Source organism: Cetorhinus maximus, chromosome 7 (assembly GCF_964194155.1).
Source record: "Cetorhinus maximus chromosome 7, sCetMax3.hap1.1, whole genome shotgun sequence".
Taxonomy (NCBI): Eukaryota; Metazoa; Chordata; class Chondrichthyes; order Lamniformes; family Cetorhinidae; genus Cetorhinus; species Cetorhinus maximus.
The window spans coordinates 50,665,851-50,690,354 of NC_135885.1; the positions used below are offsets into that span (position 1 = coordinate 50,665,851).

Here is a 24,504-nt window from a genome sequence, read left to right on the forward strand (position 1 = left end):
TGGTTACCTTCTCTGTTTCTATTCACCCTGGGTGTTGTGGGGCCGCTGTGTGAAGCACAATGAAAACCAAGGTGGCCTTTGGAAGGACAGCAGTCCAATTGCTCTTGATTTTCTTGGGCAATCTAGAGCCACAAGATGCTAACTGAAAAATGTTTTGTTTAACTGGTAGCTGGTGGTTTTCACAAAACAATTGAGATGTGTGAGTGATAGACTGTGCTGTATAGCTGCCAATGAGGGTTGAAATATTTCAATTTAATGATGAAATATTCGACTTTGGCAAGCTTGGGTGGTACTGCAACATCTATTAAATTGAAGGCTCAACATATTTAGATCTGCTGGAATGGTGATTGAAAGGAATAGGACACACTCAGTGTAATAGATCAGCAAGGGAATGAAAGGTTATTGGAGGTAGGTAGGAATGTGGAGTTGAGGTTAAAATTAGATCAGCCGTGATCTTATTGAAAGGCAGAGAAGCTCCAAGGGCTGAGTAGCCTACTCCTGCTCCTAATTCATATGTTTGTATATAGGAGGTTGACCATGATCCTGATCCATGGTCCAGATGCGGTGTTCAGAAATGGCAGAGTGTAAGCAAGATGAGTCAGAGCACAGAAAACAATATGTTGAGGTTTGTCTATTATTTTCCTTTCCTGAGTCTCCTGCTATATTAATCGTGATAAGAGGCAGTTTGAAGAAATTTGTTTTAATCATAAACTGGAGCAAATTGTTAAATTAGAACACTTTCAGTTAACAGATTGTCACCATCCTTTCGAGTATATATACCGCAGGCTTGCTTTGAGGAACAGAGATTGAAAAACCTTTCTGAAACTGTTCTCCTGGCCCTGTCAGCAAGTGTACTGGTCTTGATTGCTGTTTAAAACGTCAAATCCATTCACAAAAGATTTTGCAATTATTCTATTAATATTGCATGAGCACTTTCACAATACTGCTATACAATAATGTGACAAAGATAATCAAAATTCAAAATTTATTAAACCAAACAGGCAAAGCTTTATTTAATCATTCAATAGCCTCATAATAACAGGAAACAGTAAAAACATTTTTTTCAAATGACAAGTTTACAAAAACTAAATTGTACCACACACCTTATGTTATGTAATATTCATCACTTAGAGTCCACCAGTGACCTCAAGCATACAAATAATCAATTTTTCTAAAAGCCCTATATGATGACAATGTCCCGTGGGACCAGAACGTGAATTGTATCATCGCACACTTCCTTCATATCTTACAATGGTAAGTGAACATCTTTAAAAAAGGACACAGGCACATGGATGTCTCCATCACTGGAGTAACAAGTATCCATGTATTTTGTGGTCATTAGTTGGGAATCGTTATGTCACCTTTACAAAATCTGAGATAAAGCAGTTTGAATGATCAGCATCACCATTTAATACTTCCAAATTCAAACGTCAGCTTGTACATGAACATTTCTGTGCTGAAAGTTATATGATGTTCAGAACACCATGCAAAAAATATGAAATGAACTAAACTTTAATTATGTCCCACTGTAAATCATCTCAATGTAAATGCTATGGCCAGACACTACTTCAAAAGCATGATAAGTCAGGAATTCACTTTCATTTCTTGCCGATCCTGATAACGGTCACAGGGCACCAGCCAGAATGAATTAACAGTTTTGCTGGTCTTGTATCCTTCCAGCCTGTTGTGTCACATCTATATCGTTTTCCAGGGTTATGGCTATACTGTTTCAACTGCCTTCTAATAAATTAGTTGTACTGAAGTTCATTTTTAAATGTCACATATTGGCGTTCAACTTTGATGAAAACTAGTGTAATTTAATCACCAGGAGAATATTGCTTCGATGTGCAATGTTATCTCAGTTATATCTATCATAGATATTCTATCAAATAATGAAACAATTCTAATGTCTTCTACTCCGACATGCATAGCAGGTCAATTTTAACCTTAACCACTAAAACCTTACCAATATTGAAGTAGTACTCATTTTGTAACATGTGGTGAACATGGTCACTTGATTGCCATAAAGTTTGGCGAGCATCAAAATTCTACTAGACAACACTGATATGGAGTTTGAGGATTGTAGTACAGTGCTTCGCAGCCACTGTCATATTAAAATGTGATACAATTTGATGTCTGGTACACTCTACTAACGAATTGAATACTACTCGTGTGTAGGTGTTCTTTATCCTGTGTCTTGCTGCATAGTTATCATGTGGGTTGTCAATGGTGGAAGTATTCTACCTTCTGTTCCAGGGCTCATCTGGATCAAGTCCATGATGGTTTACGTTTTGCTTCAGTGTGGTGTTCACCATCCCCAATTTTCAAAAAGCCTCCAGTTCGGGTCAGGACTAGCTTGCCAATTTAGTTAAATAAATGTGTTGCAACAAAGATAGCTTAGTGCTTAAAAAATAAACGTTGTAACCAGAACCACAGGAAGTACACCAAAAAAGTTAATGTAGGTATGCATGCTTCATATTGTGCCACCAATTATTATTGGATGTAAACTATTTATGCATTCAAATCTCCTATTCGTTTCCCTCACCTCTATGACTGGTTATAAGTTTGTGCATTGCCTTATATGATGCATCAGTCTCAGCTGTTTTGCTCCAGTTTCGGCATGTGGTAAATGAGTTTAAGCAGCTAATTTAATCAATTGCTGAGATGATCAGAGATTTTGGCCTCTTCCAACTTAATTATGCACATATTGTCAAATGACCTAACTGTTCTGTCTTTCATTTTCAACTTAACTATTTCCTTCCCATAACACAACACCTTTCATGAACTCAAGCATCCCAAAGCCCTTTGCAACCAAAGTACTTTTAGAAGCGAAGGCACTTGTAATGTAGGAGGGATCCGATGGCACTATTTTGAAGAGCAGAAAGTTTCTTCCCAGGTCATAGTCAATATTTATTCCTCCCCGACACTACAAAAAAGATATTCTTTGCTATTTGTGGGGCCTTATGCAGGTTGGCTACCACATTTCCTACACTACAACAGTGATTGTATTGGAAATGAGTGGTTTTTGATTTCTTAAAGTAAACATATTTTGAACAAACAAAAACGATGAATATGGGGCAACCTTTGGATAGTGCTTGGCTAGTATACATTTAGTTCTTGGGTATAAATATCTTTACAGTGAGCCATCTAATAGTTTAAAAAAAATTTCCCTCCACTTTGCATTCACTTCTTCCTTTAACACACCCATTATTTCACCTGAATTTTGTTTTTTTGGAAGTAATTGACTCAAGTCTTTATCCTTGTTACTGATTGGTAGATGATTTCATTTAAAATTCCTGGTCACTTATAGTTCCCTAACTTGAATTGTGCCTGCTATCCTACATGTCAATAAGAATTATGCATAGCAGTAAGTTTTCTCTGGGATGTATAACTTATTGGCCCAAATTTTCCACAGCTGTTTCTGAGCAGTTTCTGGGTGGCCAAGAACAGGAAAACACTGGCAAGTCAGTGGAGGGAGAATTTAAACTCAAAGAGAAATGCAACTGATTACTGTATGGTCCCTCAGCCAGTATTACCTCTAGCTACACAACATTATGGCAAATGTAACTTCCCCCTCCCAACCGTGACTGAAAAACCGGCTTGAATACAAGAAACTGTCACAATTACAGTAATTAGCCTGATGTGCGAAGATCTCTAAGGCAGAGGTGGATTGAAATGGACAGACACAAAGCCCACCAATCAATAGGACAGGGTCTCAATTTCCAGAAAAATTATGGCAGAGTTTATTTATGCAGAGAGTCAAATTGACATATTTGATATAATATAGAAATAAGTGTTTCTTTTCAATTTGATGCACAGATTTTAGCTAAGTCCTCAAGTGCCTACTTATAAACAAATGGAAATACCTTAATACATTTTCCTGATCCTGGAGGTTTTGCAAACTTGGTGACTTTCATCCCAATCCACTGTTTCAAAAAATAGGATATGGAAGCATGTTACTGGCAACACTTCAGAAAACAACTTTATTGAAAATATGAACTTTTGCTTCAAACAACAAACGATAGCAACAAATGTACCAAAATCTGACAAATCTGCCTTCAAACAGCAGAATTAGTTACCATAATTGGTATTGTTATTACTCATTAAACAAAACAATAACATGGTACTGCAACACTCTTGGGACAAAAGGGGGAAGAATTCAAATAAAAAAAAGTGCAAGTCAAATTGTTTTGCAGTTGAACTACCATGAACTTAAACCATATGGTTTAAATGTAGCTTAAACTTTTAAATTTAAATTACCATCTTGTAGATAGTTTAAAGGAAAATGAAGGCATGTTAAACATTTTACTCAGGAAAGAAAACTTGGACAGGTTAACTTTAATTTGCTTCAAACTCAAGTACAGCAACAGTTTGCTGTTAATGAAGTTACCAAAAAGATAAATATCCTGCAGAATCTTGTGTAGTTTGAAGGTTGTCCAATATCTTCTTGTTACCCTGTTTTATAGAGAGATTAGATAGTAAAATATTTTCCTCCTGTACATTCTCTAGTATTAAGCTAAGTTTTTATTACCTAGAAACTTTTCAGTCTTACCTCTATAGTGTACCATACTCTCTCATACTTCATTGTCTCAAGTGAGTAATGGAACAGTAAAGAACTTGTACCAGTTTGAGACAATAAAGGTCTATTTGGGCACCAGGTATGAGAGGGGCTGGTGTTCTAGAATACAGCACAGAAAGCTATGTAGATTACCTTTCATTTTATATTCAGTCCTCCATTTTCTTCTAGTCTTACATGGAGTAAAAAAATGTATACGCATCTTAACTTACCATGCAAGATGGCTCGACTTCCAAAATGTAACTATGCAATACTGATGGGAATGAAATTTCTGATATTGGGGCATTTCATCATCTATTCAAAAACACTATCATTCAGTTATCCAATATACAAGTGTGAAATGAAAGAAAGTAAAAAGGAAACAATCAAATTTATGTAAAAACTTACCTTTACATATCCAAATCTGCAAGACCCTTTTCTACAAGTGGAAGGTGAATCAGCGATCCTTCTTCATACAGGAATACAGAAACTTCTGGACATAAGCTCTGAAGAACATTTTCGGTTTATAAAAATCTCATTTTTAATGAACAATAACATGTAAAACAGATTTTATTCACAAATTGTGACCACTGTATGAGAATGCAAAATTCAAGACTGCCCTAAGTTTGAAAATGCCACGACGAGCACAAGTTGTATAGGCATTGCAAGAACAGTATATATCATTGCTGTCTGGATAAAATTGCTGTAATTCTTGATGAAATTGTAAAGGCAGACCAGATGGTAAAATCCAACTATTCATTACTGGGGAAAGCCAGTATCTTATAATTAACAATGGAAATATTGTTTTACCAGCTTAGTATTAACTAGTTTTTTGCTTTTCAAATCCTTTATTTCGTGACACGAAGCAATATTTTATAATCAGTTTTAAAGTTTCCCCAACTCAAAGTCTAGCTTGGCTATATCAGAATTATGTTCCTTTAAATAAATACATTGTTCTGTTTAACATTTAAATATATTTTAAAAATAAATAACCTATTCTTTTCCCAAGAAAATTACAGGCAGGCTTATTTTGAGTGTTCAACCCATGCAAGCAGAAATAAAAACAGCAACCGAGGACTGCAACACATGTATAATATTTTATTCTAACCTTGCTTAAGTACACAGGTTAATTAAATTACTTACCACCAAGAATGCTGTAAGTTGATTCCCTTGTACAATGTCAACCATTGTCCATAGAGCTTCCATGGACCATTCTGGACTGTAAACAAGTCGGTCCATGTCATTCGTTAAAGCTGGTGGCTTAAACCCTGCCAACTTAACTTTGATGGCTCGAACTGGATACTGTATCAAGTGTGCAGGAATCTGACGAAGCCTGCCATAAGAGATTAGAGCATACGTACTACAATTAATGCTTGGGCACAATGTGGAGGAGAATAGAGGCCAAACTGCACGAGTTCCACAGCAAGAAATACTCTGGCGATAGTTCTTACTGCTGCCTTGGCTCAGGGGTCCAGATCTTTCAAGCTTACAAGGCATGCAGCAGAGCATGGAAATGGGCTTGAAGAACGTCCCATTATTTCTTGCACCATTCTTGCATAGAGCTGTGTTACGACCGGGATGGGAGGAGTGCATGAATTATCAAGTCTCACTACTCCCAGCCATACCATTAATTTAAATGTTTAACTTTCCCATCGAAATGGCCAATTGTGTACCTATACCTCTAGTGCCCAGAAAAAAAAGAGGCTCTGACCAGGCTTCTTTCAAAAATTCAGGATAATTAATTAATTTTTAAAACAAAACTTCTTTTAACAAGTTGTAAGTACTGGTTAACACACAATTATAATCTGGAAGTGTAATTATCTGTCTCTTCCTAAAGACCTCCCCTCCAGCCCCTCCATGCACACAGACAAACAAAGGACAAACAGAGTCTCTCTGTAGAGATTGGTTTTGGAGGATGGGCGTCATAAAGGATAAAGTTTGCGGGGTCTCAATGCTGTCAACCGAGTTCTCTCGTGTACAGGCAGGCCGCTAGTTCTGGTAGATGCCTGGAAATTCTCACCAGCTAGCCCAGCTTTGCAGGTCCAAATGCAGACCAGTTACACTTAGATGAGAGTTCTTTAGCTACAGGTTGATAGCCACTCTCAATTTTAATCAAGGTAGAGAGAGGGAACCTTCCTTTCTGAGCTTATTCTTGAACAAGACTGTCCTCAAACAAGTTCACAACTTAAAAGTTTTTTTCCCTCTCTCCCATGTGATTTCCAGCAAGTTCAACCTTCCTTTTCAGTTTTTTTTCCTCCAATGAAAATGAATGCAGTTTAAAGCAAACAACCAGATCTTCCACAAGTACCATGAAGGTCAGGTGATTTCTTGGAAGAGGCCTGCTTATTGACAGTTCCAAGGTGAACTTAATGACCTTTTAAAAAAAATCCCAATTTAACATCCAAATGTCCAGGTCATGCCATGTCTTTCCATTTTGTTAAAATAAAAAAATCAGTCTTAAGAGATATGATTCAAACAGCTGTTTAAGTACTGGGGGACAGCCCATGACAGTGGCCTTGCTCCATGATGGAAGCACATTTGGTCTTCAAGATGACAGTGCATCTGTTCCCTCACCAGCTCATTGGCACAATACTAAAGAATCGTGACTACAGACTGACACCGAACTTCATTATTCTCTGCCTATGGTTACAAACAAATTGAATATTGAAGTGGAAGCCCTTCTTGTTGTATAAAATTCCAAGGCTTCATGGTTACAGTCATTGTCTCCCTGCACCATTTTGGTACAGGATGCTAAATGGGGCATTTTTACCCATTTTAAACAAAAAGCAATACAATTTCTGACCAAATATGACAAAATTGAATGAAAATGTAATCTCCATTTTGAATATGTTCAGAAATTTAAAAATTAAACAAAACATGAAAAATACAATGTGTGCCCCCACCCCTCCAGCCCAAACTAATCAAATTGCAGCTGTACCTTTCCTGAGAAAATGACTGCACGTCCACTGATAATGTCCACATGAAATAGAGTAGTTCACCACAACACAAAAATGCAACCTGTATGAACATGAAAGCTTAAACATATTTTAGGAACAGTTACCTAAAATCTGGTAGAGATGCAGTAGAGCCAAAGTCAACATGCTGCACAAGGATCATTAATGGTTGGACTTTATCAAGTGACAGTACTTTTGCTCTGTACCATCGCCCATCACTGTATTCAGCAAGGCAAGGCATTTCTGCAAAGAAACAAATTCCAAATCAGATAAGCTGACAAAAATAATGATTTGCCTTAATCTAAAATGTATTAACGTTGTCTTGATCTTAGCAAAAAAGAACTCTAGCTTTGAAGGGCTAGTTCTTACAATAGCCTTGATATCAATTGTACAATAATTTATGTCACATGTCAGAGCTGAAGTATTGAACTATAGATCCAATACAGAGGGTTATTTCTGATCCTTCAACAACACTAACATTGAACTATCGGTATGGGTAGTGCTATTTTCTAACTATGCGTGGAGAAAGAGTTGCAGTCTCTGTGACAAGCTACTTCTTATCCAAATATGTCATATCATCAAAATTTTCTACTGTTTTTGAAATGAAGGCTGATAGTTATTTGGAGCATTTTATTTTACATCCTCTTCTGCAAAGCTGCTCAATTTTCACACAACTTATGATTGTGAGGAGACAGTGTGAGTGTAATTATTAGCAGTAATTTTATTACAGTGAATGATCTTGAAATCAAAGTTTTAGAAAAGTTGTAAAAACAATACGTGTATTATCTTATAATGCAGCCCGTAAATGCAGCAAAAATAACAATGGTTGCTAATCTATAATTTAAGACAAGAATGATGATATAGGTTTGTTTATAGAAGTCTTGAAAATGCAGACACCCCCATTTTTTCCCCCGGTTAGACACGCAGTCCAAATGATCCACGAAACAAAATACAGGTTGGATGCCCAAAATCCAACTGTCCCAAAACTGGACTTGAAATCTGGACTTATCCAAATACCAGGACAATTTGGCTAGGTGCTAGCTCTGAGTGGCATACGGACTAGTTATTGACTTTGCCACTTTGTTTACAGTGGCACAGTGTAGTTCCCACACTCTGTTGGCCCTCAACCCTACCCGAACCACTCAACCTCTGTTGTTGTACCTCAGTCATTTGGGCGTTCTGGTGTTCATTGTGATTTCCTGTGTTTATTGCCACTGCATCATATCAAAGAGGCTAGTGTCTAAGATGTTTCAAGGGGGTAGGAATATTTCCAGTTCATTATTATGCTAACAATAGAGCAAATTTGTCTGGACTGGTTTGAGGAGCACTGTTCCTGAGGCTCACGTTCATTGTAAGTCAACTAGGCTTGATGAAAAGTGAAAGATGTTGTTGCTTGACAATTGCTCAATGCATCATATCCAAAATCTAAGAAAACCCAAAATCCGGCACGGATTTGGTCCTGAGGGTGCCAGATTTTGGACGTCCAACCTGTAAATTTGGAATATAGAAAATCAATAACATAGATAAATCCTCGGGACCAGATGAGCTGCATCCCAGAGTGTTGAAGGAGGTGGCTATAGAAATAGAGATAATGGATGCATTGGTGATTATCTTTCAAAATTCTATAGATTCTGGAAAGGTTCCTGCAGACTAGAAAGTAGCAAATGTAACCGCACTATTTAAGAAGGGAGGGCAAGGGAGATTGGAGAACTACAGACTTGTTAGTTTGATGTCAGTAGTAAGGAAAATGTTAGAATCTATTATAAAGGATGTGACAACTGGACACCTGAAAAATAATGATATGATTGGGCAGAGTCAACATGGATTTATAAAAGGGAAATCATGTTTGACAAATCTGTTGGAGTTTTTTTGATGCTGTCTTTTATCTATGCTATAAGTAACAACAGTGGATGTGGAACATTTAGATTTTCAGAAGGCTTTCAATAAGGTCCCACATGAGGTTAGTAAACAAAATTAGAGCACATGGGATTAGGGGTAATATATGCTATGGATTGAAAGTTGGTTAACAGACGGAAAACAGAGTAGGAATAAGTGGGTCATTCTCGGGATGGCAGGGAATTATTAGTGGGGTACCGCAAGGATAAATGCTGGAGCCACGGCTGTTCAGTCTGTATAAATTATTCGGATGCAGGGACCAAATGTAACATTTCCAGATTTGCTGATGACAAAACAAGGTGGGAATGTGAGTTGTGAGGAGGATGCAAGGAGGCTTCAAGGTGATGGGGACAGGCTCAGAACTTGGTAGATGGCATATAAGTGTGAAGTTATCCATTTTGGTGGAACAAATGAAGGCATAGTATTTCTTAAATGGAGAGAGGTTGGGAAGTGTTGATGTCCAAAGGGACCTGGGTGTCCTTGCTCATGAGTCACTGAAAGCAAGCATGCAGGTGCAACAAGCAATTTAGAAGGCAAATTATATGTTGGCCTTCATCGCAAAGGGATTTGAATATAGCAGTAAAGATATCTTGCTGCATTTGTATAGGGCCTTGGTGAGACAGCATGTGGAGTAATGTATACAGTTTTGGTCTTCATATCTAAGGATGTATTTACCATGAAGGGAGTGCAACAAAGTTCACCAGGCTAATCCCTGGGGTGGTAAGATTGTTTTATGAGGAGGGATTGAGGAAACTGGGCTTGTGTTCTCTAGAGTTTTGTAGACTGAGAGGTGATCTCATTGAAGCTTACAAAATTCTTACAGGGTGTGACAGGGTAGATGTGAATAGGATGTTTCCCCTGGCTGGTGAGTCTAGAACCAGGGGACACAGTCTCAAAATAAGGGACAGGCCATTTAAGACTGAAATGAGAAGGAATTTCTTCACTCAGAGGGTGGTGAATCTTTGGAATTCTCTACCCCAGAGGGCTGTGGAAGCTTAGTCATTGAGCATGTTCAAGACAGAAATCAATAGATTTCTGGATATTAATGACATCAAGGGACATGGGGATAGTGGGAAAATGGCATAAGAGGTAGATGATCAGCCATGATCTATTTGAATGGCGGAGCAGGCTTGATGGGTCGAATGGCTATTCCTGCTTCTATTTCCTATGTTCCTAACATTTAGCAGTAATCTTTGGTTGTTAGCTAGATGCCCAGTGTACAAAACTGTTAGAAACGTTAATCACTGCACATTTTGGTTATTTTTCACCTATTGTTACATACCGAAAAAGTTGGTATGATGAAGGCCAAGTCTATTATAGTTGGATTAAAACCATTTTACAGCATATCATTGCAACACTTGCAATATACATTAAGTAATTTTGCTGAGGTTAGAGCAGTGTTTTATCTTAGAGCACTGAGACAAACCTACACACTAAATCCCTTACCATACCTGATCTGAAATCTGAGAGTAAAGCAAGTGCCTCTGCATTCTGATTAAGTTCTCTCAGAGCTTGCTCGAGATCATCCTCAGGTTCATAGCTTATGCCACTATCATCTGTGTCACTGTCAGATTCAACATCTCTCCTTGGACCAACTGAAATGTACACCTTAAGAAAATTAAAAACAAAACCATTGCATAGAATTCCAAGGTAACATGCCATTCAGTCCAAACAGTAGGATGTGGTGTATGCTCCATGCAAGCAGCAGTACTAATCCCATGTGCCTCCTCTGTTCACATATTCCTTTATTCCTTATTTCCCTCAATCATCTATCTAATCTATTCTTAACGTTGACATGGTTTCTGTTTCAATAATTAATGATACTAGTCCACTTCATAGCTTCACAACTCAATAGATTTCTCCTACTCTGTCCTAAATCTCATACATTCAACCTAATATCTATGTCCACTCTGTTCAATTACTCCACCATTGGTAGCCATGTTTAACTACCTAAACCCTAAGCTGTGGAATTCCCTCCCTAACCTCTGCACCTCTCACTCCTTATAAGATGCTCTTCGGCCAAGTGTCTAAATTTCTCCTTACGTGCCTTGGCCCCCAATGCTGGAGCAATTAAAATCGGAACATGCAAGAGGACAGAATTGGGGGAGCAGAGATCCAAGATGATTGGAGGACATAAGAGATAGGGAGGGGTTAAGACCACAGGAGAATTTGAAAACAAGGGCCAGGAGCCAATGTAGGTCAGCGAGTAACTGGGTGAACAGGATTTGGTGAGAGTTATGATACAGGCAGTAGAGGTTTGGATGAGCTCAACATATGCAACCAATGCAGAACAACAAAGTGAACAATGTTAAAATACATAAGTCAAAACAGTAGTATACAGGTCAAAGGAAGTAGTAATCAAATATAGTGCTCTGGTCAGATAGCACCTTGAATAGTGTTTTTATTTTTGGTTGCCAAGAAACAGACACATTCAAGTTTTGTGAGCAACAAGCAGACTATTTGGAGGTGGCCGGGGGAGGGGGGGGGTAGTGCAGGGGTGTGGAGAGGTGCGGGATTAAATTATTAAAGCCTGTGCCATCCTCTCACAAAATAGGGTAAGGAGAAAAGGTATAGACAATCCAGAAGTTAAGCAATCTCTTCATAGGAAACTGTCTAAACTCAACTTTAAACTTAAATACACTATGTATCAAACTACAGATGTGCCTGCATCTCTGCCATAGCCATGCCGGAATAATAATGTACCATATCAGCATCCAATTTATTGGCACCCTGCCAAGTTATATGGTGTTTCCATATTTCTTCTGGTTGGGGGTACAAAGATGAGAAAAGAATAAAACTGTTCCAACCAAAAAGCATAATCCCCACCCTCACCTTTTTTTAAAAAAAGAAAAACTCTGCATGTGTAACTGTTTCCCCCCCCCCCCGCAATCTGGTAAACTCATCTGTGTGTGACCCATAACAGCAAGTTTTAGAGCTATGTATAATTCATATTTTCTTCTAGAGTGCAGGAATCTCTTTTTAAACTAACAACTTCAATAAAGAGGTACCTTAATAGTCCTTCATATCTACCTGAAATCTCGATCCAGAAATGTAGCATGCGTACCTGATTGGGAGTTTCTAGATGCTTTACAGTTACAGGGAAAACCTTTCCAGGTAAAGGCAATAATGGATAGTCATACTCTGGCACCATAAAGGTTTGAAAGTGTGAAGATAGTAAACCCTGTGGACACAGATTTCCAACATATTAGACTACATGCTGCTTTATGGCACATTTAGAAGTGAGCTTTGTCCAGCTTTCTCTGCTTATTACATGTGTAGAAATACATTTTTAAATACAGAAAATAATTTAAAAATAGTAATGCTTTTCTTACATGAATTCATTTTACATAGATTTCCCTATGGTTTGCTCTTCCAATTATTGTGCATCTAAATAACAAAAGTTCCAAAGGATCATAGGAATTGCTGAAAAAGAAAAGACCAAAGTCCAGCTAGTTTGCCTTCTATCATTTGGTAGGGAAGTGATACGATACACAATGGAGCTAGTTGCTGACTATGCATAACAATCAATTTCTATCAATTAATTTACAACAGGTCCAGGCACAAGGCAAAGGAAGCATCAGCTGCCAAAAACTTTGGAAACCATTAGGTCCAATGTCACCAGGTTTCTCTCAATCATGCTGCACTGATGAAGAAGCTCTACCCAAAGGGTCAATTTAACATTTCCCCCGCAAATACTTACTCATCTGCTGTGCATTTCCAGGTTTTTTATAAAAAGACAGACTAATCATTTAGATATTTAGAAACTACAATATCATAGACTGTCCAATCCATGATCAGATTTAAAAATTTGTAAGCTTTCCATATCCTGATTTTAATCCACTAGATTTTACCAGTCATTCTATTACTTCTCCGTTTTTTATTCATTCATGGCATGGGTGTCGTTGGCTAGGCCAGCATTTATTGCTCATCCCTAATTGCCCTTGAAGTGGTGGTAGTAAGCTGCCTTCTTGAAATGCACAGTCCATATGGTGTAGGTACATCCACAGTGCTGTTAGGGAGGGAGTTCCAGGATTTTAACTCAGCAACAGTGAAGGGACGTCAATATAGTTTCAAGTCAGGATGGTGAGTGACTTGGAGGGGAACTTCCAAGTGATGGTGTTCCCATGTGTCTGCTGCCCTTGTCCTTCTACATGTTAGTGGTTGTGGGTATGGAAGGTGCTGTCTAAGGAACCCTGGTGAGTTCCCGCAGTGCATCTTGTAGATGGTACACACTGCTGCTACTGTGTGTTGGTGGTGGAGGTAGTGAATGTTTGTGGATGGGATGCCAGTCAAGCAGGCTGCTTGGTACTGGATGGTGTCAAGCTTCTTGTGTTGTTGTTGGAGCTGCACCCATCCAGGCAAGGGGAGAGGTTTCCATTACACTCCTGACTTGTGCCTTGTAGATGGTGGACAGGCTTCTTGGGGAGTCATGTGAGTTACTTGCCACAGGATTCCTAGCCTCTGACCTCTCTTGTAGCCACAGTATTTATAATGGCTAGTCCATTTCAGTTTCTGGTCAATGGTAAACCCCAGAATGAATGGGAGAATTAGCAATGGTAATGGCATTGAATGTCATGGGGTTATGGTTGGATTCTCTCTTAATGGAGATGGTCATTGCCTGGCACTTGTGTGGCATGAATGTTACTTGCTACTTCAGTCCAAGCCTGGATATTTGTCCAGGTCTTGCTGCATTTGGACATGGACTGCTTTGGTATCTGAGGAGACACGAATGGTGTTGAACATTGTGCAATCAGCAGCAAACATCCCCACTTCTGACCTTATGATGGAAGGAAGGCCATTGATGAAGCAACTGAAGATGGTTGGGCCTAGGACAGTACCCTGAGGAACTCCTGCAGTGAGGTCCTGGAACTCAGATAATTGATCTCCACCAATCGCAATCATCTTCCTTTGTGCTAGGTATGTCTCCAGCCAGTGGAGCGTTTTCCCCAATTCCCATTAACTCCAGTTTTACTAGGGCTTCTTGATGCCTGTTACAACCAGGATGGGAGGAGTGCACGAATTATCAAGCCCCACTACTCTGCAGGCCGTAGCAATAATTTATTTTCCCATCAAAATGGCCAATTGCGTACCTATACCTCATATCCAGAAGAAAAGAGACTCTGACCAGGCTTCTTTCAAAAATTCAGAATAATTAATTAATTTTAAAAACAAAACTTTTAACAAGTTGCAAGTACTGGTTAACACGCAATTGTAATCGGGAAGTATAACTGTTTCTTCCTAAAGAACACCTCCTCCCTGCACCCCCCCCACCCTCCCAGTGCGCATACAGACAGGGTCCCTCTGCAGACATTGGTTTTAGAGGATGGGCGTTATAAAATAAAGGATAAAGCCTGCAGGGTCGCGACACTGTCGATCTGGAGTTCTTTCGTATGAAGACGGCTCCCTATTCCCGGTGGATGCCTGGAAGTTCTCACCACTGGTCTCAGCTTTGCAGCTCCAAATGCAGGCTAGTTACACTCAGGTGAGGGTTCTCTGGCTACAGGCTGATAGCCACACAATTTTAGACAATGAGAGGGAGCCAATGAAGGTAGCCTTCTTTCCTCAGCTTGTTCTCCAAGAAAACTGCCTTCAAAACAAGCAGGTTCACAACTTAGGTTTTTTCCATTTGCCAACGTGTTGCCTTTTTTTCCTCCCAGCTTTTCGTTAATTAAAACACTTCGCAGTTCAACACAAACAAACAAGAGCTTCAAGTATCATTTAGGTCAGGTGAATTCTTGGAAGAGGCCTTCTTGTTTACAGTTCCAAGGTGAACTCATGACCTTTTAAAAAAATCCCAGGTTAGCATCCAGATGACCAGATCATGCCAAATCCTTCCATTTTGTAGAAGAAAACTTCAGTCTTGAGAGATAGGATTCTAAAATGCCACACACTCAAAAGTTGCACTGATATCTCACCTCACTTAGAGTTCAGCTCTTTTGTCCATGTTTGAACCAAGGCTGTAATGAGGTCAGGAGCTGAGTCGCCCTGGCAGAACCCAAACTGAGTGTCAGTGAGCATGTGCCGCTTGTTAGCACTGTTGATGACCCCTTCCATCACTTTACTGAAGTTCGAGAGTGGACTGATGGGACAATAATTGCTGGGTTGGATTTGTCCTGCAATTTTGTGTGGGTGTGTGTGTATGTATATATACAGGACATACCTGGGCAATTTTTGACATAGCTGGGTAGATGCCAGTGTTGTAGCTGTACTGGAACAGCTTGGCGAGGTGCGCAAGTTCTGGAGCACCAGTCTTCAGTACTATTGCTGGAATATTGTCAAGGCCCATAGCCTTTGCCGTATCCAGTGCCTTCAGCCGTTTCTTCCTATCACATGGAGTGAATTGAATTGGCTGAAGACTGGCATCCGTGGTGCTGGGGACCTCCGAAAGAGGCCGAGATAGATCATCCGCTCGCACTTCTGGCTGTGCTTCAACTTTATCTTTTGCACTGATATGCTGGGCTCCCCCATCATTGAGGATGGGGATATTTGTAGAGCCTCCTCCTCAAGTGAGTTGTTTAATTGTCCAGCACCATTTACGACTGGATGTGGCAGAGCTGCAGAGCTTAGGTCTGATCTGTTGGTTTAGGATCACTACATCTGCATACTACTTGCTGCTTATACCATTTGGCATGTAAGTAGGCCAGTGTTGTATCTTCACCAGGTTGACACCTCATTTTTTAGTATGCCTGGTGCTGCTCTGGTATGTCCTCCTGGACTCTTCCTTGAACCAGGATTGATCCCCTGGCTTGATGGCAATGGCAGAATGGGGGATATGCCAAGCCATAAGATTGTGGTTGAGTACAGTCCTGCTGCTGATGGCCCACAGTGCCTTATAGTTGCTCAGTCTTGAGTTGCTAGGTCTATTCAAAATCTATTCCATTTAGAACGGTGGTAGTGCCACACAACACGATGGAGGGTATCCTCAATGTGAGGTCGGGACTTTGCAAGGATTGTGCAGCGGTCACTCCAACCAATACTGTCATGGACAGATGCATCTGCGGCAGGCAGGTTGGAGAGGATGAGGTCAAGTATGTTTTTTCCTCATGTTGGTTCTCTCACCACCTGCCGCAGATCCAGTCTAGCAGCTATGTCCTTTAGGACTCAGCCAGCTCGGTCTGTACTGGAGCCACTCTTGGTGATGGATATTGAAGTCCCCCATCCAGAGTACATTCTGTGCCCTTACCGCCCTCAGTGCTTCCTCCAAGTGGTATTCAACATGGACGAGTACTGATTCATCAGCTTAAGGGGGACGGTATGTGGTAACCAGCAGGAGGATTCCTTGTCCATGTTTCACCTGACGCCATGTGGCTTCATGGGGTCCGGAGTTGGTGTTGAGAACTCCCAGGGCAAGTCCATCCTGGCTGTATACCACTGTACTGCTACCACTGCTGGGTCTGTCCTGCTGGTGGGACAGGACATACCCAGGGATGGTGATGGTGGCGTTTGGGACATTATCTGTAAGGTATGATTCCATGAGGATGACTATGTCAGGCTGTTGCTTGACTAGTCTGTGAGACAGCTCTCTCAATTTTGGGACGAACCCCCAGATGTTAAGGAGGAGGATTTTGTAGGGTCGACAGGGCCGAGTTTGTCGTCGTTGTTTCCGACGCCTAGGTTGATGCTAGGTGGTTCATCCAGTTCCATTCCTTTTAGACCTTCTAGCGCTTTGATAAAACTGAATGCCTTGCTATTCTATTTCAGAGGGCATTTAAGAGTCATCCATGTTGCTGTGGGTCTGAAGTCATAAGTAGGCCAGACCATGTAAGGATGGCAGATTTTCTTCCCTAAAGGGCATTAGCGAACCAGATAGGCATTTACAACAATTGACAATGGTTTCTTGGTCATCATTAAACTTTTAAATCCAGATTTTTATTGAATTCAAATTTTACCATTCTGCCATGCTGAAATTCGAACCTGCGTCTCCTGAGCATTACCCTCATCATTCAACTCACCGCTTTGTATATTATGTAGCACCTTGCACATTTTTAACCAATGTTACGGAATCCATAGTTCAAAGCTTGCATTTTTTGAGACAGACCCTAATTGAAAAAAGGGAAACTGAGAAAGGAAATCTGCCCTCCCAGTTTCTCAAGAAATTAAGACTGAAACTGAGATTTGAAACCAAAACTTCTGGGAAGACTGAAACTGGTTGAAACCAATATAACACAGACACAGAGCCATCAGAGCTCAGGTGATGATGATCCCACTGCTGCAGTACAGGCAGGCTGAATACGATGGAGACTAGCTCCTGAAGCTGAAAATAGGTAAACATACAGTTGCTGCGGCTGTTTCTGTTACTCGAAGGTAACATTGGTGCATCTATGCCATCCAGACCATCATATGCAGAACTGAAGAGGTTGTGCAGAGGTGAAGATCATGCCCGTGGAACTCGGGTTGGTTGTGCTCTACTGATTGAATGATGACATATGCACTGAGTGGACTGCTGAGCAAATTTCTAATATCTGTCTTAGTTGTATTTGTCATTTAATGTGCAATTTATAGTTTATAATCGACCACAATTTGCCTGTTAATTCAAGTTTATCTCATGTTGATTTTGGGTTTTTAAGAACGTAAGTGGCAATCCAAGGTAGTATTTCATGTTTGACTCTTGTATAGTAAAAAATTATGTTGTTTAAAACTGTGGAATCTTGTGCATTTTTTCTGCGTTTTGGATTTCATTTTATGAAAAAAAGTTACTGGTCATGACTGAGATCATAATGCCAATCTTCAAAAATGTAATCATGAGCTGTGCATTTCCAGTATTTTTTGTTTCATCTATCAGATTTTTCAAAAAATTTCAAGAAATAAGGCATTTTGATTCAAATATATAACTTCAAACTGCATGAAACCAGATGCCATAATGGGAATTTAAACAAGTAATTATTTCCTCTGAGGGTGTGGGTGACATGGGCAAAAAGTGCTTTCCAGATAATGTTAAGTATAGAATTTTGCAACTTTGACCATGTGGTGATAGAAGACCAGTGATATATGCACAACTCAGAATAGTGTGCATCTGTGTTCCCATGATCTTGCTGTTCTTATGCTTCTTACTATGGTTACAAGACTCAGATGTGCTATTAAAATAAACTTGGCAAAGTACTACTGTACACTAGGTACATAGTAAATATTGCAGCCACAGTCCACCGGTTGTGAAATGGGTAACTATGAAGTTCTGTGTTGCTCAAGTTTTTTATTCTGGATGGCATCAACTGGAGTTTTGTTGCATTGGGGCTATGTGGGCATGTGTGTACATCATCACACTCACTGGAGCTTTCAAGATGGTGGAAAGGCAATGAGCTGTCAGGTGGTGAGATAGCCCTCTTCCCTAAGATTGCAGCCAATTTTTTGATATGCCTGTATTTGATGTCAAGGTGGATTCATGATGGTGATTGAGCTTTCTATAAATTAGAAAGTGTATACTGCTTACATAAAACCTTTAAAGATTTAAAAAGCAGCAAAACAACTTTGCCAATCCAAAAACGTAACCAACAATCAAAAATCTGATTGAGTTTCCACTGAAAGGCGGTGAAAAGAGGATTTTTAGAATTAACAACTGACAAGAGTGCAACATTTTGTTAATATTCAGTAAACTTTACCTCATGCGTCAAATCCCAACTTTCTTCAGGCACATTTCCATTATTTATATCAGGACATTTCTGTAAAGGAAAAGTTCATCTAGTGTGTTGCATTAGGAAGTACATTTAAAAAAATTTCTGCTAGCTGTCAATGTGACAGATGTTACAATGTTAACAGACATTGTAATACCACATAAGAGTGTACAACAGAATTTAGGCTCCAAGTAACATTTCCTTAATGACAGTGAACAGGCAATGCCAGCACTGAGAACGTAGCAGCACCAAGATAGATCACAATTTTACAACTTTGTCCTATTCTGGCTGCAATTACAGATCACAAAATACAACATGGTTTGAATATTTGAGGCATCTGCTAAAACTAGCCTGAGCTGTGCTTTGAGATCTTTCATCACTCTCTTCACTGATAATTCCAAGGTACAGAGTTTAATTCTGTAATCTGGTATATGTAGATTGATTCCTCATAGCAAGGAGGTTAGCTACAGAAATCATCAGTAAAAGCCCCATATACACCTCAGTGAAATATATTTTCAGCAGGAAGTGTTTTCAAATCAGTTCTATGCAAACATTAATACTGAAACCAAAGTTAAGGATGCAGACACAGGCCTTTCTATTTCATAATTATCTTCAGGATGTAATGTACTAGTTTCTATCCATTGATCTTGCTTGTTCTGCCAATTATTTCCAGCATTTTCTGCTTTTAGTCTTTCTTTGCACTGCCACCCCTTTTTCCTGCTTAAAAGCTTCTCATCTCTAACATCTTGGGGTCCTGATCATCAAGCAGAAATGTTTTTCCTCTCCCCACAATATTTCAAGCAAATTGCTTTTATTTCAGGCTTCCCGTCGAGTAGATGAATCTTTGGTTTAATGTCCTTCAAAAAAAATTTCAAACTTCAGAGAGAAAAAAAATCCTCCTTGGAGAACGGATCATTTTTAGATGCATTGTCCCTTTAAAAATCTCAATGAAAATTTATGCACATTCTCATATGACTTTTCATGAAGAACGTCTCCTAGATCCGCTTTTAAACTGGCTCAGAGTGAATTCTATTAAGATGTCTCCTTTTTCTGGGAAAGTGAAGCTTCCTATTTACCCTGGTTAAAAAAACCACCACCACTGCCATGCTTACATAACACCTTTAACATGGTAAACATCCCAAGGTGCTTCACAGGTGCAAGATGACCAAACTACACAAGGTGCTATTAAAACAGGTGACCAAAAGTTTTCTCAAAGAGGTTGGTTTAAGGACTATCTTTAACAGAGGACAGAAGGGTGGTGGGCAGAGAGGTTTAGAGAGAGAATTTGAGTTTGATATCCAGGCAGCTGAAGACATGCTGCCAATGGTGGAGTGATTAGAAAAAAATATTTGAGGACCGCAAATTCAGTTGAGATTTTCAAAAAGAGAATTGAATAATTATCTGCAGAAATGATTTGCAGGGCTACGAGGAAAAGATGGGGGAATGGGGCTAGGTGAGTTGTTTTCAGAGAGCCAGTATGGACATGACAAGCTGAATAGCCTCCTGTGCTGTAGCCATTCTGTGATATCTATAAAGTTTTTACTGTACAGATATTCCTCCAACCCACTCTTTTATGTCGTTTCCATTATTTTACCAGGCATTAATGAGACTGAGTCTAATTTGTTCCCCTTTAACATAGGCACAGTTTACTTACATTATAACTGCAAAACTTCTCCAGTATCAAAGTGAAACTCGCTGACTGCCAGTAAAGTGGCAATTAAATTTCGCTAAACCTGTAATCTTACCGTAACCACTACTGAAGCCTTTTCATTTTGAACAGCATGATTATGGAGAATCATAAAGCAAGAAACAGACATTCCATCAAAGCGAAGATCAACTAAGGGTGTCTGTGTGCAATTTTCCGATTGGACCTAGAATTAGTTAATAAAATTTTATTATTTTAAATATCCCAATTAGATCACCCCTTAACCTATTAAACTTAAGGGAATACATATAAGCAATGTTGATCCAACCTATCTTCAATTTAACTTACTCCCAGGTAGCATTCTGATGAATTAGTGCCGTACTCCCTCCACTGTTGAAGGAAAGGTGGACATAGATTCAAGTAACTTCTTCAAAACTGATGTTAAACTGATAAGTCTGTAGTTTCCAGGTTTCTTCTTCCCAATAAATCTTAAATAATGTACTGCCATTTGCAATTTCCCAATCCAAGTGCACAATTCCTGAAGAACTCACTTTGGAAAATTATGATTAATGCATCAGCAATTTCCTCACCACAGGTCCTGGATATTTATTTATCCGAGTCCCATTATTTTCTCCATTATAATTTCTTTTTTTTTTAAGAAGCTTAATTTTTTTAAAAGGAGCTTAAGTCACTATGATTTATCTTTAGGTTCCTTCTACCCTGGTATTTTGAATTTGCCCTTTATTGTGAAAACAAATACAAAGTAAAAATAAAAATACCTGGAAAAACTCAGCAGGTCTGGCAGCATCTGCGGAGAGGAACACAGTTAACGTTTTGAGTCCATATGACTCTTCAACAGAACTAAGTAAAAATAGAAAAGAGGTGAAATATAAGCTGGTTTAAGGAGGGTGGGGGTAGAGCTGGATAGAGAGCCAGTGATAGGTGGAGATAACCAAAAGATGTCACAGACAAAAGGACAAAGAGGTGTTGAAGGTGGTGATATTATCTAAGGAATGTGCTAATTAAGGGTAGAAAGCAGGACAAGCAAGGTATAGATAGCCCTCTTGGGGGTGGGGTGAAGGGAAGGGATCGAAATAGGCTAAAAGGTAGAGATAAAACAATGGATGGAAATACATTTAAAAATAATGGAAATAGGTGGGAAAAGAAAAATCTATATAAATTATTGGAAAAAAAAAGGGGGGGATCGGAAAGGGGGTGGGGATGGAGGAAAGAGTTCATGATCTAAAATTGTTGAACTCAATATTCAGGCCGGAAGGCTGTAAAGTGCCTAGTCGGAAGGTGAGGTGCTGTTCTTCCAGTTTGCGTTGAGCTTCACTGGAACAATGCAGCAGGCCAAGGACGGACATGTGGGCATGAGAGCAGGGTGGAGTGTTGAAATGGCAAGCGACAGGGAGGTTTGGGTCATGCTTGCGGACAGATACAAATACAAAGTATTCATTTGACAAATCTGCTGCCACTTTACTGTTGTAGTCTCACCTGCATCTGTCTTTGTGGGCCTGTATTTCTCCTTACCATAGTTTTGCTCTTCATGTATTTATAAAAACATTTGCCACCTTTGATATCCTTTACAAGCTTTTTTTTCCCCACCTTATTTACTTTTTGCAGCCCTTTTATGCCTTTTATAGCACTCCCTTGTCTATCAGAATTCCAGAAGAAGCCTGAAATTCAACAGCACAAGGAAGAGAAAAAAGGAAAGGGAGTTCTGGGGGTGGTGGGGGCAGGTGTGTTCTAAGCAGGCAACAGTTTACATCATAGATTTAGAAGATATATTTAAAAGGAAAAGCTAGTACCACCTGACTAATTGCTCTTAACCGTAGGAATCGTTCCAATGGTAGGACATACTAATTTTAATAGGAGTACTTTCACAATTCTAGTATACAATAATGTGACAACAATGATCACAATTCAAATTCATTAAAACAAACAGTTAAGAGCTTTATTTAATTCTTCAATAGCCTCAATAATAGTAAACAGGCCTGGAAGAGATCACCGCTGGATGTTCCATTTTAAAAACAAATTTCCATAAATTGACCTCAATATGCAACGAAGATGTTAAATTTATGCAAAAAAATATGAATCGAAATTTAATCATATCCATTGTATTCATCTGAATAGTTACAGGTACAGCAAATGATTAGGAAGGCAATTGGAATGTTGTTGTTTATTGCAAGGGGAATGAAATATACAAGTAGAGAAGTTTTACTACAGCTGCAGAGAGCATTGGCGGGATCACATCTGGAGTACTATGTACAGTTTTGGTCTCTACTTAAGAAAGGTCATAATTGCATTAGAAGCAGTGCAGCAAAGCTTCACTTGACTGATTCCTGGGATGAAGGGTTAGAGAAGGTATGAGAGAAGGTTGGACAGGTTGGGCCTGTATCCACTGGAGTTTAGAAGAAAGAGAGGTGATCTTATTGAAACATACAAGATCCTGAGGGGTCTTGACAAGGTGGATGTGAAGAGGATGTTTCCTCTTGTGGGAGAAACTAGGACTTGGGGACACAATTTAAAAATAAGGAGTCTCCCATTTAAGGCAGAGATGAGGAGAACATTTTTTTGTGAGGATCATTAGTCTATGGAATTCGCTTCCCCAGAAAGCATTGGAGGCATTGAATATTTTTAGATTCTTGACTGACACGGGAGTCAAAGGTTATAGGTGTAGACAGGAAAGTAGAGGCCACAATCAGATCAGCCACAATCTTGTCAAATGGTGGAGCAGGCTTGAGAAGCCGAATGGCCTACTCCCACTCATAATTTAAGTATTTATATGTATGTTTGTATGAATGGAAATGCTATCCAAAGGATAGCCAGACACTATTTCAAAAGGAAAATAAACAGGAATTCTCTTTCATTTCTAGCCAACTCTGATAACAGTAGGACACCAGCTGTGATATAATTTACCATGGTTTTGCTAGTCTTATATCTTTCCAGTCCTTTGTGACATAACCATATCCTTTATCAGGGTTGTTGGCTACACAATTTTATCAGATTGTTTGCTTCTATTGCCTACTAAATTATCTTAATTGCATTCAGGCTCATTTTTTAAATGTTACATATTGGTGTCCATCTTTGATGAAAACTAGAGTTTAACTGGATCATCACAGAGAATATTGCTTTGATATATGCATGTTATCTCGTTAATCTATCATATTTATTCTATAAAATGATAAAACAATATTAATGTCCTTTACTCTAACATTCATATCAGGTCAGTTATAAACTTAACCACTAAAACCTTGTCAGTATTGAAAAAATACTCGAGATACAACATCCTTTGGATTTGAAATAACATTTGTGCATCTATACAAGTGAGTTCCTTTAATCAAGTTCTGGCTACATTAGTTTGTGCTGAAAATAATTTTAGGTTATGATGTACAATAAAGCAATATTAAAACAATACATGAATCATTTATTTTACTGAGGATGTTTGCACAAAACTACCTTAAATGGGTTGAAAAATAATTACCATGATCTCCACCTCCAAATTTCTTTCGAAAAGTAATTCTCTCAAAGTGTCAATCGCATCTTCCTGCCACTTGCTCCCTACCTGTCAAATGTGGCAATTAAAGTTTGAATACTGTCAACCCACACACATGCAACGCTGATTTTAAAAAAACAATGTCAAATTAACATGCAGCAATTCTGTTCGCAACAATTTCTTTTATATTCATGGAACAACAAATGTGCTTTAATTGCACTTTTGTTTACAAATTTTACCATTGCAGACAATTCTTTTTTAGAACCTAGTTAACATTTTTCAAAAAACAAACATGTAGTATTAAAGCTTAAAAAAATTGAATATAGAATTTTCTGAGTATAAGCTGT

At 39.0% G+C, this 24,504-nt stretch overlaps 1 protein-coding gene across 1 annotated transcript; it reads right to left on the reverse strand.

Moving 5' to 3' along the window:
• Positions 1-972: 972 nt before the first annotated feature.
• rnf17 (ring finger protein 17) lies at positions 973-12,635 on the reverse strand. Its single transcript, XM_078544861.1, has 6 exons — positions 12,470-12,635; positions 10,857-11,013; positions 7,617-7,752; positions 5,699-5,888; positions 4,964-5,061; positions 973-4,455 (listed from the first exon to the last, which is right to left on the reverse strand). Exons 1-5 carry the CDS (start codon positions 12,554-12,556, stop codon positions 4,966-4,968), a joined length of 666 nt encoding a protein of 221 aa, XP_078400987.1. The 5' UTR covers positions 12,557-12,635; the 3' UTR covers positions 973-4,455; positions 4,964-4,965.
• Positions 12,636-24,504: the final 11,869 nt, after the last annotated feature.

Excerpts from the sequence above, each read along its gene's own strand:
- rnf17 (XM_078544861.1), bottom strand. The coding sequence starts at position 12,556 with ATGGTGCCAGAGTATGACTATCCATTATTGCCTTTACCTGGAAAGGTT. Across the intron at positions 7,753-10,856 it reads ACTCTCAGATTTCAGATCAG|AAATGCCTTGCCTTGCTGAA; the intron begins GTATGGTAAGGG and ends GTTTCTTTGCAG. Across the intron at positions 5,062-5,698 it reads AACTTACAGCATTCTTGGTG|AGCTTATGTCCAGAAGTTTC; the intron begins GTAAGTAATTTA and ends AATGTTCTTCAG.